The sequence below is a fragment of the Strongylocentrotus purpuratus genome, unplaced genomic scaffold (assembly GCF_000002235.5).
Source record: "Strongylocentrotus purpuratus isolate Spur 01 unplaced genomic scaffold, Spur_5.0 spur5_contig_847, whole genome shotgun sequence".
In the NCBI taxonomy this organism is placed as follows: Eukaryota; Metazoa; Echinodermata; class Echinoidea; order Camarodonta; family Strongylocentrotidae; genus Strongylocentrotus; species Strongylocentrotus purpuratus.
In genome coordinates this window covers 472,704-490,273 of record NW_022145554.1, presented here as the reverse complement: position 1 = coordinate 490,273, position 17,570 = coordinate 472,704, and the positions used below count along the sequence as shown (strand labels likewise).

The 17,570-nt window shown below is 40.6% G+C and overlaps 1 protein-coding gene across 1 annotated transcript; it reads right to left on the bottom strand.

Moving 5' to 3' along the window:
- Positions 1-1,687: 1,687 nt before the first annotated feature.
- On the bottom strand, positions 1,688-16,773 carry LOC590856 (KAT8 regulatory NSL complex subunit 3). Its single transcript, XM_030992585.1, has 14 exons — positions 16,685-16,773; positions 15,464-15,778; positions 14,287-14,457; positions 13,252-13,342; positions 12,708-12,791; positions 12,023-12,124; positions 11,066-11,203; positions 10,106-10,324; positions 8,963-9,034; positions 8,198-8,272; positions 7,545-7,766; positions 6,036-6,254; positions 5,027-5,456; positions 1,688-4,003 (listed from the first exon to the last, which is right to left on the bottom strand). Exons 2-14 carry the CDS (start codon positions 15,682-15,684, stop codon positions 2,046-2,048), a joined length of 4,002 nt encoding a protein of 1,333 aa, XP_030848445.1. The 5' UTR covers positions 15,685-15,778; positions 16,685-16,773; the 3' UTR covers positions 1,688-2,045.
- Positions 16,774-17,570: the final 797 nt, after the last annotated feature.

The following is a 17,570-nucleotide window of genomic DNA, read 5'->3' as shown; positions in this document are numbered from 1 at the left end:
TTTCAAGCACTGTACACAGAAATATGTATATGGGACGTTTATGATGTTACATGCCATATTTAGAATATTATAGCATTTGAAGAGCCATGCTTTTCAGGCCACATTTGATATCAGATGTTCCTCCACACTTGCATAATACAATGAAAACACTTACAAATTATTTTTCTTCCCAGAACTTAACCTTCTCTTTAAATTCTGTCCATGAATATATCCAAATGGAACTCAAATCGAGGCTCCTACTCCACTCTGCAAGCTCCCAAGCTCCATGCACAGCAATACAATATAGGTGTGTTGAATTTGAACAAATATATTTACAACCATCTAACAATTTTATGCAAAATGTTGCAATGTCAGAGCTTAAATTCTGGCCTGATGTAGGGTTGGCTTGAGTATTCCATATTATTTGATTCCTAAATTCATAAACTGTTAACAAAAATGAACATGATTGTCTTAATATGTCAATAGTAACAGCAATAATACAAATATTAAACTAGATGGAATTCGACTGCGCGCAGTCGAAAATGATGCCTCCGTTAAAGAGCAATTTTACAAACCAAAACAGAAAAAAAAAATTGAATTCACGTTCAATGGTAATCCATTGACAGGTTCTCAGAATATTGTGATTACAAGCAATTTCTCATATACATATAAAAATATGACCCTTTGATCTTTGACCTCATGACCATAAAATCTACTCAGTTCATTGGCTCTGCAAGATGTTCTGAGTTAAATAGTAATCCATCTGTCAGTTCTAATGAGAATGCGTTCACAAGCTATTTTTGCATACATAATGGGCCCATGACCTTTGACCTTTGACCTTATGAACCAAGAATCTACTCAGTTCATTGGCTCTGCAAGTAACAAACATGACCTAATTTTGGCATGAATCCATCAATCGGTTCTTGAGATAACGCGATCACAAGCTGTTTTTGCATTCATAATGTGCGCTGTGGCCTTTGACCTTTGACCTACGTGCTCCAAAATCTAATCAGATCGTCTTCCTATGGTGATACACACTATCACTAAGTTTGAAGTTTAAATCTCCAGTGGTTCTTGAGATATCATGATAACAATCTCAATGTATGGAATTTCATAGGTTGACCTCTGTGACCCTTGACCTTTGACATACGTGCTCCAAAATCTAATCAGATTGTTTTCCTATAGTGATACACACTATCACTAAGTTTGAAGTTTAAATCTCCAGTGGTTCTTGAGATATCATGATAACAATCTCAATGTATGGAATTTCATAAGTTGACCTCTGTGACCCTTGACCTTTGACATACATGCTCCAAAATCTAATCAGATCGTCTTCCTATGGTGATACATACTATCCTTAAGTTTGAAGTTTAAATCTCAAATGGTTCTTGAGATATCGCGCTAACAAACTCAATACAAGGAATTTCATAAGTTGACCTCTGTGACCTGTGACCTTTGACCTACGTACTCCAAAATCTAATCAGATCGTCTTCCTATGGTGATAAATACTATTCCCGAGTCTTAAGTTTAAATCTTAAATGGTTCTTGAGATATTGTGATAACGGTCAAACGGGACGGACGGACGGACGTACGGACGGACGGACGGACGTACGGACGGACGTACGGACGTACGGACGGACGTACGGACGGACAACCCGAAAACATGATGCCTCCGGCACCACCTTCGGTGGCGGAGGCATAAAAACCCATTAAGATTTAAGAACACACACAAAAACAAAACATGATAACTGCACATGCAAAAATATGTCATGTGTTTGAGCTACTTTACAGCAAAATCCATATTCTTACATTAATGTGAGATTAAAGGCACATAAAACATAATGTGCCCAGGAAGAGGATATCATTTCTATAACAATCATAGAACAGTGTCTTGACAATTAGCCTGATAAGTTTTAGAGAGGGGGGGGGGGGGTTAACTAATATACTTCAATACAGAGTTAATGCCATTCAGGTTCTCAACAGATGAGTCTATATACAATATGTGCAAATATATACTTACATAATTTACACTTTTAAATACATTCAATGTACATTACATTTATCTATCATTCCGAGAGCTGTCTTGGGGCCCTGGCCCGCCTGGTACGACTATTACCAGACGGTTGGACAGTCACAACAGACTCGCGTGATCCCTCCGCTTCTGAGCTTTTGGATGTCTTCTCCACCAGGAATGGGCTGGATAATGGTTGCCTGGATGCGGCGGTAGAGGTCAGGAGTGTCAAACCTGGTGTGGATACCAGTGAGGACATGGATGACGTGGTGGTGGTGGTCATTCCTGCTGCGGTCGATGAAGGTGTGGGTGGTCTGGATGCAGTCGTGACCATGACGGTCTTTTGAGCCCTCGCGGCCCGCTCGGTGCTTGCCTTGAGGCTGCTGGACAGGGCAATGAAAGGGGCTGAGGCAGACAGCTTAGGTTTCTGGGACATGGACATGACTGGATCTTTTGGCCTGGAGACAATCTTGATGGTGGTTGTAGCGGGTGCTGATAATGTCTTAAATGATGACTTGCTCTCCTTCAGATGCTCCTTGAGTTTGGCCAAAGGAAGAGTGTCAAGATCGACTACAGCCTGGGAGCTATCTTCACTTTGGGGGCTTTGGCTTTTCTTGGAGTTCACGCCCTTCAGTTTGGACAATGATACAGAATCAGTGTCCGGCATGGTCTTTTCTCTTACGCTGTCGGAAGTGCTTGTTGTCAATATTGAAGAAGATCCTAAGGACACAGTGACTATCTTGCCTGCAGCAGCAGCCTTATTCAAAGACTCTCTGGCAGGCAGTTTGTTAGTGATGATTGCGGGTGTGATCGTCTTTGAGTGGGAACTAGCTTTCGAATGGGAAATAGACTTGGACTGTAAACTGGTCTTAGACTGCGAAGTGGCTTTTCCTCCTGAGACACTTGGTTCTAATTTGGTGAGGGGTAGAGAGCCATGCTCTAGGTTTTTGAGGATCTTTGCCTGTGTAACTGATTGAGTGCTATGTGTGACAGTCAAAGAGGCTGTGGTAAGTGGGAAGTCGTGAAACTGCAGCTTCTGAATAGCTTGCACCTGTGCATCTCTTTCCTCATTCGAAGACTTCTTTGAAGACTTGGAGCTAGTGCTGGTAATCTGCTGAGCCCCAATTAGACCCAAGATAGATACATCCGATGAGACCTTGGAGGACTTGCTCCCCGTGATGACACCCGATGGGGTACTGGACTTGACTCCAGAACTCCTGGCCATGACTGGAGGAGCTTTAGTCGTGACCAGAGTGACACAAGTCGACTTGGCTGGGGCAGACTGTGCTGCTTTCAGAGCGGTGGAGATCAGGTGCGGAAGGTGCATGGCCAGACTGGATGTCTTCACGTCAGAGTTGGCACTTACAGAGAAGTGGACGCTAGACGTCTTGCCAGAGTACGATGAGGATGATACCGTTGTTGTCTCCGAACCTGCTCCCTTTGGACCTGATGGCTTTGAGGGTCCGCTTGTCTTGCCAGCTCCTGTCTCAGCACTAGTCAGGGCCTGTCCAAAGCCCTGCTTGGTGCTGAACATGCCTTCCAGGACTCTCATCTGGGCACCGGATGTCTCCTTCAGCTGACTCCCCTGGATGTTGAAGCTCAAGCCATGCAGGAGACTACCCTGCGATCCACCAGACGAGGACGATGCCGAAGACACAACACCCATCTGCTGCAGCTGAGTCAAGGACTGTCCAGAATCAATCGTCACCCTTGTTCCTGCAACCGGTCGTCCCTGCACTGTGGTGCTCGTCGATGATCCAGGACCTTGAGAACTTAGCGTAGTTGAAACAAGTGTGTATGTGGTCGGAGGCCTGCCGCTCTGGGTGGGGTTGTGAATAGACACACCTTTAATCTGTGCAGGGGATGGTGACACAGAGACAGTGCTGCCCGTTTGGCCCCTGGTGATGATTGGCAGGTCAGCCATCTTCACCTGCTTCCGTCGTACAGTAGCTGGGCTCTGAGTGGCACTCCTCTTGGGTGCCTGTTTCACTATAATGGTTGTAGCATCAATGCCTGCAAGCAATAGTGGGAAGAAAAAAAATGCTCATTTTCAAAACATATACATTTGACCCCATCATTGAGCCTTACTATTATTCCTTGTGAACTAAAATCATCTTGTATCACCTAATCCAGCAATACACACAAAAAATGTAAATAGGCATGGTTACATGCATTACACATAAACTACAGGAAGCATAGCATTGAATGGACATTTTATTGACAATTTATTTACTTCATTTGTAAATTCATGTTCATGTAGTAACTGCTTACAGTGTTGCAATAACCATTTGAAATATATACATATATATATCTTTTTAAACGGACAAACTTCCCCCCCCCCTCTATTTAGGCATTAGTATTTTATTTTATGATGAATTAAATAAAGATCAATTTCAACTTGTATTTCGAAGAAAGATACTTCCTCCTGTAATCTATAAAAAACCCCACTCTTTTCTGTTCAAGGCTTACAGTAATGTGCTTTTTAATCACTCCATGAAAGAGATCACAGATAAAAGGTAGTGTATCCCTTTTGAAGCCAACATCAAATTCTGTAGAACTTTGCATGAATTATGAATATGTCATGTATGTCCTATCTGTGAAATTTAAACGTTAGCAGTGTCCTCATATTCAAATTATACAAGTAAACCCGTTAACTTTCAAGACTTCACTGTCAGACACTACTGAGTGACTGACTGACTTTCATTTTCTTTGGAACAAATATAAATAAAATGAGCTGTAAAGGATATGAGGTTTTGTACACATCTATAACCCGCTTCTTGTGATTATCATATTACACGGTACAAGGGTCAGAAAATCAGATAGTTTTACTTTATATGCATAATTTTAGGAGCGCATTACGAACATTTCTAACGGTCGATATAATTCCACATAGAGGCAATTACCAGTCCTAATCTTTCAAGAGGAGTTTTTAGTTGGTATTATCTCTCATTTACCATAGGATTTACAGAAGTTATATTTTCAGCCTGCCAAAGGGACACACCACCTTTAAGACGAGTATCCACAGAAAAAGCCTACCTTCAGTGCCAGCGTGTGTACCTGCTGCCTTCGGGCCTCCAAACCTGACCGAACCTTTGGTCTTGGGTGTCTTCTCTTCTTTGCTCTGACTAGCCACCCGGGCCAGGTACGCTGCATACTGCGAACTGAATTCCTTGGCCTGGTTCCCGGATGAGAGCGCGGCAGCGAACGAGGTCTTCTGGGTGGGCGTCGCTTGAGCAGAAGAGGAGGCGGAGGGTTTGAGGCCGGAGGGTGTGAACTGCATGACGGGAGGGGCGGAGTGGGGCTTGGTGGAGGTGGGCCCTAGGGGTGCAGGTGGTGGTGGTGGTGGGGCTATCATGGCGCTGGAGGAGGAGGAGGAGGTGATAGGCAGCATGGGTGTAGGGGTAGGTGTGCGGGAGGTGCTGGCTTTGGTGGCCTTTGGAGTCGATGGAAGGCTGGAGATGCCATGCTGTTTGAGAAGATACAAAAGAATGACGTGTCAATATGTCACAGCTAACATCCTTCTCATGAAACACACTATTTTGAAGGAAAAAAGATCTAACTCGTAAGTAGTTTGTAGTACATGTGCATCTCATGGCAAACATAAAATAAGTAATTATTAGCTTTTAATCTAATCCTCTTTTCATTCTTGTACATACATGTATCCTGAGTCAAGTTAGGTTAAATTGCTTTAGTGATTCTCAAGATATTACAAGTTCTTCACAGATTTGTTTACACTTTTGAACTTTAATCTTTTCAACTCCACCAGGTCATCAGTGTATTTATCCAGGCATATTGTAAATTAAATTTGGTAACAATTTTGAATAAATGGCAGTAAAAAATAATTACACACAAATGCATAGAATGACAGAATGAAACCAAATAAAATACAGTCTAACCTGTCATAGTGGTTACCTCACTATATAGGCAGCCTGTCCATGGTGTTCACTCAAGTTTCCCATGATTGGCTTTATAGAGAGGTTTGAATATAAATTCTTTCTAGATAAGAAATACTTACAGAATTTTCAGGCTAAAATAAAATACTCACCTCAGCAAGGCTTGAAGGAGTGGTGGAACGTCGACCTGGGATAGATGCTGCCACTGGAGGAGTCTTCCTGCCTTTCATCTCAGTGGAGAGGTTCCGCTGAACTCTCTTCTTCTTCTCCTTCTCTTTCTTCTTGGTGTGGTGATGATGTTCACCTTCCGCATCTCCTGCTCCGTGGTAGGTGGATGATAGTACCACAGTCAGGAACTCTGAAACCTCATCCTACAATAAGAGCGAAAGAGTTTTACAACTGGATCGCTTCTAACTTCTAAGTTGGACTTAACTATGGCAGGCCCTTCATGCCACTGTTTGCTCTCACCATTTACTGGCATTGGTCTCCTTAGGAACGTACAATTCATGGTCACAAATTTACAGAATTTACATATTTTAATAATTCATTATTGAGGGAAAAAATAGTATCTAAAGATCATAATGGTGAGACAGAGAGCGAACAGTGGCATGAACAGCTTGCCATAGTTAATTCCAACTTAAAGTCAATCCTAGTCTTTGTGAAACACTCCACAGAAGGACCTTTGACCTTCAACCTTGTGACCCCAAAATCTAATCAGTTCATTGGCTCTGAAAGATACATACATGACCTGAGTTTGGCAGGAATCCATCAACCGGTTCTTGAGATAACGCGATCACGAGCTATTTTTGCATACCTAATGAGCCCTGTGACCTTTGACCTTCAACCTTGTGACCCCAAAATCTACTCAGTTCATTGGCTCTGTTAGATACATACATGACCCAAGTTTGGCAGGAATCTATTGAATGGTACTTAAGACAACGCGATCACGAGCTATTTTGGCATACATAATGAGCACTGTGACCTTTGACCTTCAACCTTGTGACCCCAAAATCTAGTCAGTTCATTGGCTCTGTGAGATACATACTTGATCCAAGTTTGGAGAGAATACATATATTGGTTCTTGAGATAACGCGATCACGAGAACGGGACGTACGTACAGATGGACGGACAACCCGAAACATAATGCCTCCGGCTACTTCGTAACGGAGGCATAAAAACTACCAGCTGCAGGCACCAAAGGTGTTACAGGTACGTTTTTACCTGCATGTTACAAGATATTATTTTGCTTGTTTTGCTCTGGCAGCTGTTTTACTTGGCTTTTCATCAGCCTTTATTCACACCTCACAAAGTTTGAAATGATTAACTGATTGGTGTTCAATTATACTTGAGCAATATGAAAGTAAGTGTGATCATTAATAAAATATAGCTGACCACTCATTTACCCATCGTGGACAAAAAGTACTTGGTTTTCGGAATGTTACTTACAATGTAATGGTTATTACACTTGAAACTGCACATAAACACCCTATCAGAGGAAAAGAATGGGTTCAGGGACCCGTTTCACAAAGCATTTTTTCAATGACAAATGACAAAAATCAGTGACAAATCTGCTGATAACCAATCAGAAGCAAGGATTTCAGTAACTTATAACATTTGTCACTGATGACAAGTTTTGTGAAACACCCCCCTGGCGGACTCACCAGGATGCACCTATCCACCATGGTCTGGGTGACACCTTCATGGAGCTTCTTGGCCTTGGGGAGTCTGAGACGATCGTCTGCCCCTCCTACCACCACCAGGGTGGTGTCGGCCTTCATCCTCTCCCTCAGGTCCTCCAGACTGTCCTGGTTGCACTGGCTCGACTCCTGCCCGATCACAAAGAACGTTGGGGTCTTGCTTTCAAAGAGGGGCTCGTCCAGGTCCTACAAGGAAAAGAAAAGAGAGTTGCATCAGGTAAGAGAGAAACAACTAATACTGACGTAATAGGGCACAGCATCTTGTAATGAAACCTTTTCAATGATATGAAACTCATCAACATAACAAGCCTACCTCCAGGGTTGGCGATCCCGGGATCCCAGAAAATTTGAAAAAGAACCCCCCCCCAAAAAAAATGTATACCAAATACTGACTAGAGACTGCGTCACACTTTCAGGCGCAAACATGCAAAAATCTTGTCGCTCAGTCGCTACGCTCCCTCGCAAAATATCCTTCAAAATGTACAAGGAAGTATCGTAGAAAATCTGTATTCCGTCGGTATCATGTAAGCACATCTTACACTACCGGTATACTCCTTTGTCCCTCGCATTCGGCCCCTCTCCCCCAGTCATGAAAAGAAATCCTCGCCCCTGCTTACCCCTCTATCTCCGGTGATGCCTCTCATCGGGAAGCCCAAGCAGATGACTGCTGAGACAGACTCAACAATAGCTACCTGCAGGGGGAGAGAAAAGATAGTCTTTAGAGTACAGAACAGATATGTTTAGTCAGACACACACAGTTATCCATATTTCTTGTTTTGCAGTTAAGGGTTAGGCTTGATAAGCCTGTGTTCTTTTTATTATCCAGCTCCTTTTACAAACTAATGTTATTTTCATTTTATATGTAAACATCACTGATTGAAAATGGTGCATTAATTTATGTACAAAAAAAAATGAATGCATTAAATTTCCACTCTTTGATTGTTTAAATTAATAACATTGTCCCTGTAATCTTACATTATGTATAGGATGTTAACAATAAAAACAAAAATCATTCATGGCTCCAGGATTTTGAAATAAAGGGGGCACTTCAAGACCTTTAAAGTTCAGGCTACGGGACATAACAAAATATATTTGGCATGTGCAAAACCTCATACACCCATACAGGGGGGGGGGGGGTGTAGGCTTGTGCCTCCTTGAAACTCCCTCTAGATCTGCAACTGATAACAGGCACATGAATGTGGAAGCTGAATTAAAGTTGCTCATGCGTGGGTATATAGAGGGCAGCACACAGACGTACACATGGGAGCGTAATACCCGTTGGCTTAGTGTTATGAAGTTATCGCCAAGTTTCCTACTGCATAAACAACTTTATACCCACGCATGAATATCTTTTACAGAAATTATCTTTTTCATCAACTTACATGGCATGCAACAAGTGCGCCAACAGACCAGCCCAGCAATACGATGGGTCGATTGTGAAAGTTGGTCTTCAGCTAAAAAAAAATGGTAAAGAAAAGAGTACTTGATTGATATGCATGTCAAAATACTGTGTCTAAGACATGGTATCAACCTACAGCATGGTAATGAATATGTAATGAGTTAAAAATCGACTGGATATTGTTTCACTAAACCATCATAAGCACAAGTTCACCGCCACGCCTTTGAAACCTGTGTATCAAAATTCACACAAATTTCAATGGATGTTGTCAAGCTTGTACTTATGACAGTTTCTCAAAACGATGCCCTGGAGTTCTATTAATGAACATTAATTTTCAGAAAAGCAAGCTCAATTTGTCACCAATGGTTTCATGAGTAAAATTGTGCAAAATATAAACAAATGTCTACAAAATCAAAACACTGAAAAGCTTTTGCGAACACTTATGGCACACTGTTTTCTATATAATTGGTATGGTTAAACAAGATTTCCAGTTTGTTTTCTTCTCATTACTCCTTTCTATTTATTTGCTGTCAAATCAGATTATTGGCAGGTATATTTTGATAGAATTCTACAACACTCATCGTGAAATTTGATGCATTACGTGAGAATTTGAGCCTTGTCAAAATCACAATGCAAGACAAACTCATTAAGTTAATGGAGTATTTTAGAGGGCTTGAATAATCAGCAAATTGGCAATATCAGTTCTTTCCTTTTACTGATACACCAAACCAAAAAAATACAACATGAATGAATATTACCCGTGTTAATAATGTCGGAGCGCCAGGGCATCACGGTGTGTGACACTGACAGACATGTGTTCTATATAAGAAGCCATCATTATTATTACTATCATTATCATTTATTAAAATAAATATCTTTTATTTCAAGAAAAACAATAGAGTAACTAAATCTCATTCTTTTGGCATTTGGGAGATCAGGATCCCATCTTACAAAGAGTTGATATCAATGGCAACTATGTATTATAAGAGCTAGGAGACTGCAAACTTGCGATTGATTGGAGGACTTACGACGATTGATTTGGATCAATCGCAACTCTTTGTAAGACAGGGCCCAGTATTCTTGATAATAACAAGCTCTGAATTCCTGCATTCATGCACCTACATACCTCTGCCACTTTAGTCCTGACTGAGCCTATCATGTGTTCCAGGCACTGTGCGATGGTGATACCTGCCCCACCCTCCGGAGCATGGACAGTGACCGGGACCACCTTACCCAGGTTGCCCAGCTGTGAGTTCCAGTACCTGGTGCGGCGGGACTGCGGCATGGAGGGGTGGACGGGGCCGTCAGGGGCAATCAGGAGGATGGGGGCACCTGGAAGTTTTTTCTGAGGGAAAAAATGTTGAGGTCATATAGTTGAAGAAACATAAAGAATATGATACAGAAAAACTTTCTTTGGTTGGGGTAATCATAATATTTGTTCCACCTTAAAATCTAGTAGGCAAGCTCTTGGACTTTTTCAAGCCAAGTGATTATTCACACAGTTTCTATCCGTCTGCTGCCTCAAGATCACAGGAGCGAACATAAATGACAATGAATAGCCAGAGTCCCTATTCAGTGAAGGATTAATACTTTTTAACCAGATGAATTCTTTCAACTTTTAGACCAGGAGTGTGTTTCAAATTCAATTCTTCAATGAGTTGGGACTCTGGCTATTCACTGTCACCTATTTTCGCTTATCATTTGGTGCGATTACTAAATTTTAAGACATCAGACATCAGAGACAGACTTTGTGGTTTAGAAATTGTGGTATTCACCATACCATATAATATAATGTAAATATGAATATAATTCAAAGGGGGTGTAGCAACTGCACGAAAACGAATGGACTTGAATTAATGGTCAGCATGTGCCGCTAGCGTTCGCGAAACAGACCGAAGTTCTCCTCACGCTTCGGTTTCGCGTATGTTGCACGCACGTGAATACTGCAGTCGCGTCGTTCGTAGTCGTATTATACCCGATTGAGTCAGGCTACGGGAAAGACATGAAGTCTCGTCTTGCTACACCCCCTTTAACACAGAATTAACACTGTTCTGGCTCCGAACAGACAACAGAGCTATAGACTTACTGGTTTATGAAAGCTGAGTAGACCAACGGCTGGATCCCATGGCCTCTTGAGGAGGAGAGAAAGGGCTTCGGAGCTTGTCGTGTTGACCTTCCGCGTAGAGGAGGTAAGGTGCACCATCTTATCTATCAGAGTGGGAACCTAAGGTGGTAGTAGAAGAAGTAAAAGATCCAGTAGATATTGTTCATGGACAACAAGTTTCATGATACAAATGTAAGGACAGGGGCTACAGGCAAATTGAAGGAACTTCTAAAGCTCTAGAATTACAAACTTCATTTGGCAACTTTAACAGACCATTGAAATGTACAGAACAGAAAAAGCTTTGTGATATACTAAGTAGTGTAACTCGTTCCTATTTGTACTTTCCACCGTAACCAATGAAGGGAAAAATTAAGAAGTTTAACTGTTTCCTTTATGTAAGCTGCAACCCCACCATGGTATCTGGAATTCTCAGCAAAGCATTAAAGGCGTCGTTTACCAATGTTAAATCTGATATGCATGGCCTTACATTTTATCAGTGTCTGTGATACATGTATGGTATAATATTGAAGCCCTAAAAAAAATTGTGCTTCAAAATGGCCATGAAGTGCCTCAAACAAGTAGAAATCTTTGAGTGACCGGTTTTACCATTCTCATTTTTCCCAATAGACTACAGTGTTATAAAAACCATAAGGAAAACAAAAAATGAAATTTTGATTTCCAATCATAGATATCTTGATAATCAGACAGGCGATTGGCTTGTAAAAGTCTTGGGATTCAGGTATGACCTAAAGGTTTATAATTATGATTGCAGCATGACCCAAATCCAGGATTTTGTTAGACTCTGAGGCAAAGTTACCCATCCCTTTAATAATTTGAAGCTGCTGATTTCAGCAGTGCATTCATATGCAATTCATTCCATTCATCACATGAATTATAGTAATAAATGATGCAACCAAAGGAAGCAATCAAGGAACCCACCTTAGACTTGAGGTTCTGAAGGACGTCTAGATAGATCGCTAGTAACGAGGAACTGAGGTTGTCCACCAAGACTCCATGAAGCCACTGGGTCAGTTTGGGATCCTGGAGGATAGAAAAGCATTGTCACAGATTGTAAAAGGACAGTTACACTAGGGGCCACTGGGTCAGTTTGGGATCCTGGAGGATAGAAAAGCAATGTCACAGATTGTAAAAGGACAGTTACACTGAAAGACGAAATCAAACCTATCTTTAAATCAAATTCTGATATTGAGTCTCTTTTCCTTCCTAAATGTATGTATTGTTTTCTTTGCTTCAGCCTCTCTTTATTTTTCAATGCTTAATTTTCTCTAACTGCCAACATTTTTTCTTTTTTCCTGCTCTCATCTGACGATGGATAGTCAACCTGTTCGAAACGTCAAGCCACTCCTACCACCCATCCTCTCCAACCGGCGCTATAGTTTAGAACTATAAGCTCTAGAAAGATTACCAACAGTCCTTTTCAGGACTACACACACTCAAGAAAGAAAGAATACAGACAGTCCTTTTCAGGATTCCCCAATCCTTCCCCCCCCCCCTTTCTCACATGGTGCAACTGTATAATATCTGTGACAGTTTTTTTGTTGCATTTAGCACTACATAAATCCAGAATGTTATCATCATCTTTATTTCTTGTAGCATCACGTACCCATCCTACTGAAGCTAGGGTCCGTCGTACCAGCTTGGCACACTTATCAACGTGAATCCTCCTCTTCACTGGCTCATTAGGCACCTAAACCATTGAAAATTGAAAATAAAATCATGTGAATTTTTAGGAAATAGACTATCAATATTTTCAAGTACACATTTGTTGGTATGCATATTTACTAAAGGCAACGGTGGGTACTTGTGATAAGTGTGAGACTTGAATGAACACTACAGAAGAATGATGTCTATATCGTAAAGAACAATATTTAAGTTTGTTGCCAGAATTTACCCTACTTAAGTAGTTTGTATTATAGAAATGCATCATATTATATTTTCACTAATTTCTAATACTCTTGCCAAAACTATTTCAACCTAAAAATATGTATTTATTACCAAAAGCCTCCACTTGTGAATATATCTTTTATGTTCTTCAAATATAATGACATACAGGTGTAATACATTATTTATAATATCATGACACAAATGTGCACGTAAAGCCTGACTGGTTAACCTACGGAATCAACAGGGTAGGTATGGAACATTACCTTGTCATACGCCAGTCTTGCCAGTCGATTGGCTTGGAGATGCTTGAGAATCTTGTTGAAGAGTTTACTCTGGTGGGCTGTCCAGCCAACTCTGAAGAAAATGAAGGAGAGAAGCAGAATGTTACCGGGGTACATGAAGTACATAAATGTAAAACCATTCATGCATTTGACAAATAAATTTGCTTCTTTTACACTTGAGTAAATCCCCCCCTTCCCCAAAAAACATAAACAAAAACAAAAAACAATGCAGCAAAATCAAGAATAGTGCATTTCACATAAATTCATCTATATACTCAAAGATCATGAGTTTGTTGCATGCCTTTCTTTTTTTTCAAAGGAAATGTGCCACTTAAATTCAATTACAGGTGAAAATGTTGTAACAAAGAAGGACTATGAGTTGAAGAATATGAAGGAGAAAAAAGATGGAGGAGAAAGTGGACAATAGGATAGTACTAAGATGAGGAGAGCAGAGACGCCAAGTTCAAAGATCGGCAATGCGCGTGCGAGGGTATAACACACGTATAAGGTATAGCGTTTATTCAAAATCTAGCGTGCGCGTCGTGCGTAATAGCATTTTCAGACCCTCGAAATGCGTGATGTCACGCCTAATGCGTGATACTTGGTAGCTCTGGGAGAGTGAGAAAACAAATCGGAAGAACGAAAAGTAGAAACAGAGGGAAAGAGAAGCAGGAGAAAGAGAAAAGAATGATGATGGAGAGACTGATGACAGAGAGAATGAGAATGAGGAGGAAGAGAAAGAGGGATATACAGTTAAAAACTAAAATATTCATACCCCCTGAAAATTTGATAAAGTTTGTGTTTTTTCGATATTCAAGAATGAAAGGTGGACTGGTTAAATTAGGGCCTTTGCTGAATACTTCAACATGTTACATTCTGAAGAACAAAAATCAGTGGAAATCAACTCTTCACATGTACTTAAACAATTACCAACCCTGGTAAGGGTACAAATAATTTAGTTGTTAACTAAATGAGGGGGAAAAGAAAGGGAATGATGATCATATTCATGTATTGTACCTGGATAGTTTATCCTCCCAATCCTCATCGCTACGTACATCGTCAGGGTCTGTCCGTGCAAAGTTGACATAGCGCTCACACTCGTTCATTACAGACTGTGCTTTCTGAAGGTCATAGGGCATGGTATGTGTTTGACCTACTGATACAACATCTATCTCAGCGTCAGCATCACTGTAAAATTGTGGAAAATAAGTCATTTTATATAATCGTAAAATAAATAGTTTGATTCACATATATCGTACAAAGATTCTAGGCTTCTGATTGGTCAAAAACTGCAGGCATGAAATTTGCTACTAACTGCTGGGCAGTGTAGCAAAAAAATTGACCATGCATAGTTCTACTTGCGAGTACAGTGCAAGGATGCAATAGTTGCACATGAAGTAAAACAATGGATATGGGCAATGCTTCCCAATAAATAAATACATTTTGACAGGCATATTTTGTATATATCTCTTTTTGAGAATTGACAAAGGGGATACTGTGTATTACTGGTAGTAAAATATTGACTACTTATTTTCTGGGTCACAGTTGAAACTATTGCTCTTCTGTGATATCAGTACTGCATTAATCACGGTACAGTTTCGAGCTCACCTTGGGCAATAGCTTTGACTGTGCCCCTCAAAGCTGTCAATATTTATATACTTTGTTCATACAAGAACTCTGTTGAAGCTTCCTAGAGCAAAATTTCTCTAATGCACAGACCCTTTATTTCCTACCCCCTACAAGTAATTGCAATGATGACATCCCCTTAGAATTTAACAGCTCTTTCCAGATATCATTTTATGCCTTTATTTCCTACCCCCTACAAGTAATTGCAATGATGACATCCCCTTAGAATTTAACAGCTCTTTCCAGATATCATTTTATGCCGATATTTCCTTGCAGCCAATTTCATGAATTGATGATTTCAATTTCAGAGTTTCAGAGCTTTCCACAGCTTTATTGCTTTATGTTTTCATGTACATCTAGACCCCATTTTTCCTGCACTTCTTGCAATGATGTCACATCTAGAGCTGTAACTAACTGTAGGTTAGGTACATGTACATGAATCGTGTTTGATCTAGGGTTGAAGTAATGAATTAAATGAGTGTAGAATATTGCCTCCAAAAAACTGTTGCAAGAGCATGTGTCGTAAAAGCCATTGCATGTAAGTATAATTTTGCTAGTTGCTACTTACACAATGTTCCGTTTGGAAGGCTGAAGTCGGAGGGTCTTGGGAACAAAAAGCATGCGAGCAGGCTTGGCGTGGCTGGCGTTAGGATGAGCATTCCAAGCCCGGGAGTAGGAATGGTCCAGGCAGACCAGGTCTGATTCCTGATAGTCTCCACACAGCTGGGCCAGAAACGAGCAGGATAGCCTTGACCGGAGGCCATGGTCTGGGGTGGAGGACTCGGACATCCTTGCTGGAGACTTGAAGAATGCTGCTAGGTTAGGCAAGATGTACTGTCAGCTCAATAGAAGACAAGTCTCACCCCTGACTCAAAGGGATATACTTTAACACAAAAGAAAAAAGAGAGGAAAACAAAATCCATTTATAATCGGTGTTCATAATGTCAGTCATTGAGAAGTCTGTGTAGCAAAAAGAAAACAACATTTTTTAATACGGGCGATACAAATATGATATCAATAGAGGAAGCTCGGTTGCAAATGTAGATCTACAATCATGTAAACGGTCAAGATTCAGAGACTTGAAAGCCACATCGCAGATGATAACGAAAGTGAAACTTAGAACAAATCAGGCCATTCATTTTGCCATTCATATTTTTGTGGAGCAAACTAGGTTCTTGACTCTTGACCGAGTCATTAGCGAGTTTTCGCAACTAGCGACGCAGCCTTCTACAACACTGATCTTAGCTGGGGTTTGCGGGGGTCCGCGTAGCGTCCAAACCTACGACAGTATTCAGCCATATTAGCGTCGGGAGTTGAGCTAGTACGGGGTGGCAAATTCATTTAAATACCCCGTAGTCAGCACTTGCATCGCTGTGCGAAAACTCGCTAATGACCGAGCATGAAGAGTCGAGTGTTGAAAAATTGACGAGATCGATCATCCGATTGGAAGAAATTTAATGGTAGTTGGTACGATTCGAATTATTGAGAACAGTCTCCACGCTCACCAGCTTAGAGTCGGCGAGTCTTGCCAGGATATGACTGGTCTAATTCCTTGAAAATATGACATCATTATCAATATTATTATTCGCGATCGCGTAGCTAGCTCACTGAGCTAGCCTAGCTAGATCTAGGCAAAGCCAGGGCCATTACATGAATACATGCGTGTGGGACTGAAATGAAGATAGGCCTACAGCACACTGCATTGTTTTGGCTGTCCGTAAGGCGTGAAAAACCCGCTATATTTTATAGAATTTTGTCAGTCTATCCCATTTCATCATGCAACACTCACCTGGAATCACTATCATGTGAAATTGTAACAATCCCACTCATAAACAACAATGTCTCATCGTAAAAAGATGAAAACAGAAAAGCCACGAGTACGATGACGTCATCAAGCGCGGGGATTTTGCAATAATAATAGATTTAGTTATGAAAGCTCAAAGGGAGATATAGGCCTACAGCGCGTCTCCAAGAAAAAAATGAAAATGCCTCCCCAAATAGATCTAAGTTCTAACCGTCTGATATTTCAACAATAATACAAGAAATGTTAATACCTGAAGATATATTAGGGTGTCTTTTCTCAAATGACACCATGACTTCAGATGACATTTTCGCTTGTTATATAGGCCTAACCTGAGCAGCTTTAATCCAGCTTTAATTATTAGTTAACTTCTGACCGGCATCCACAAATTTTAGAGTCGTGAAAAAGTTTCTAAATTTATGAAACAATAGGATTCCCCCGCATATATATATATATATGTATGTCTCAACCTATCATATCAACATTTGTTACTTGAGTGCATATTGCCCATGCAACTAACTTTTGAAATAGTGCTCTTGATAACATAATTAGGCCTATAGGCATATAGGCTAAATATAATACTGTCAGAAAAAAAAATATAGGCCTATACACCTAGGATACTCTATGTTTTCGTTGATTGTCAAAAGTAGTTTAAGACCTCTACATTCGATTTGTTTTTAAAGAATTATGGATTTTCAACCAAGTTGAAAGTTTGCTGAATACTCACTTGGCATAAAGAAAAAAAAAGTGGACACAATTTATAATTAAGATTTTCAAATTAATATAAAGTTATCTCAAAATAAAACATAAACTAATCCTCTTTAAGATATGCAATATACCGGTTAACTAACATTATATTCATATTGTATGTCAA

Bases quoted from the DNA above. Each gene is read 5' to 3' on its own strand.
- LOC590856 (XM_030992585.1), bottom strand. From the start codon at position 15,684: ATGTCCGAGTCCTCCACCCCAGACCATGGCCTCCGGTCAAGGCTATCC. The intron at 5,457-6,035 runs GTGAGTATTTTA...CTTCTCAAACAG, and splicing joins CTCCTTCAAGCCTTGCTGAG to CATGGCATCTCCAGCCTTCC. The intron at 4,004-5,026 runs GTAGGCTTTTTC...TATTGCTTGCAG, and splicing joins TACACACGCTGGCACTGAAG to GCATTGATGCTACAACCATT.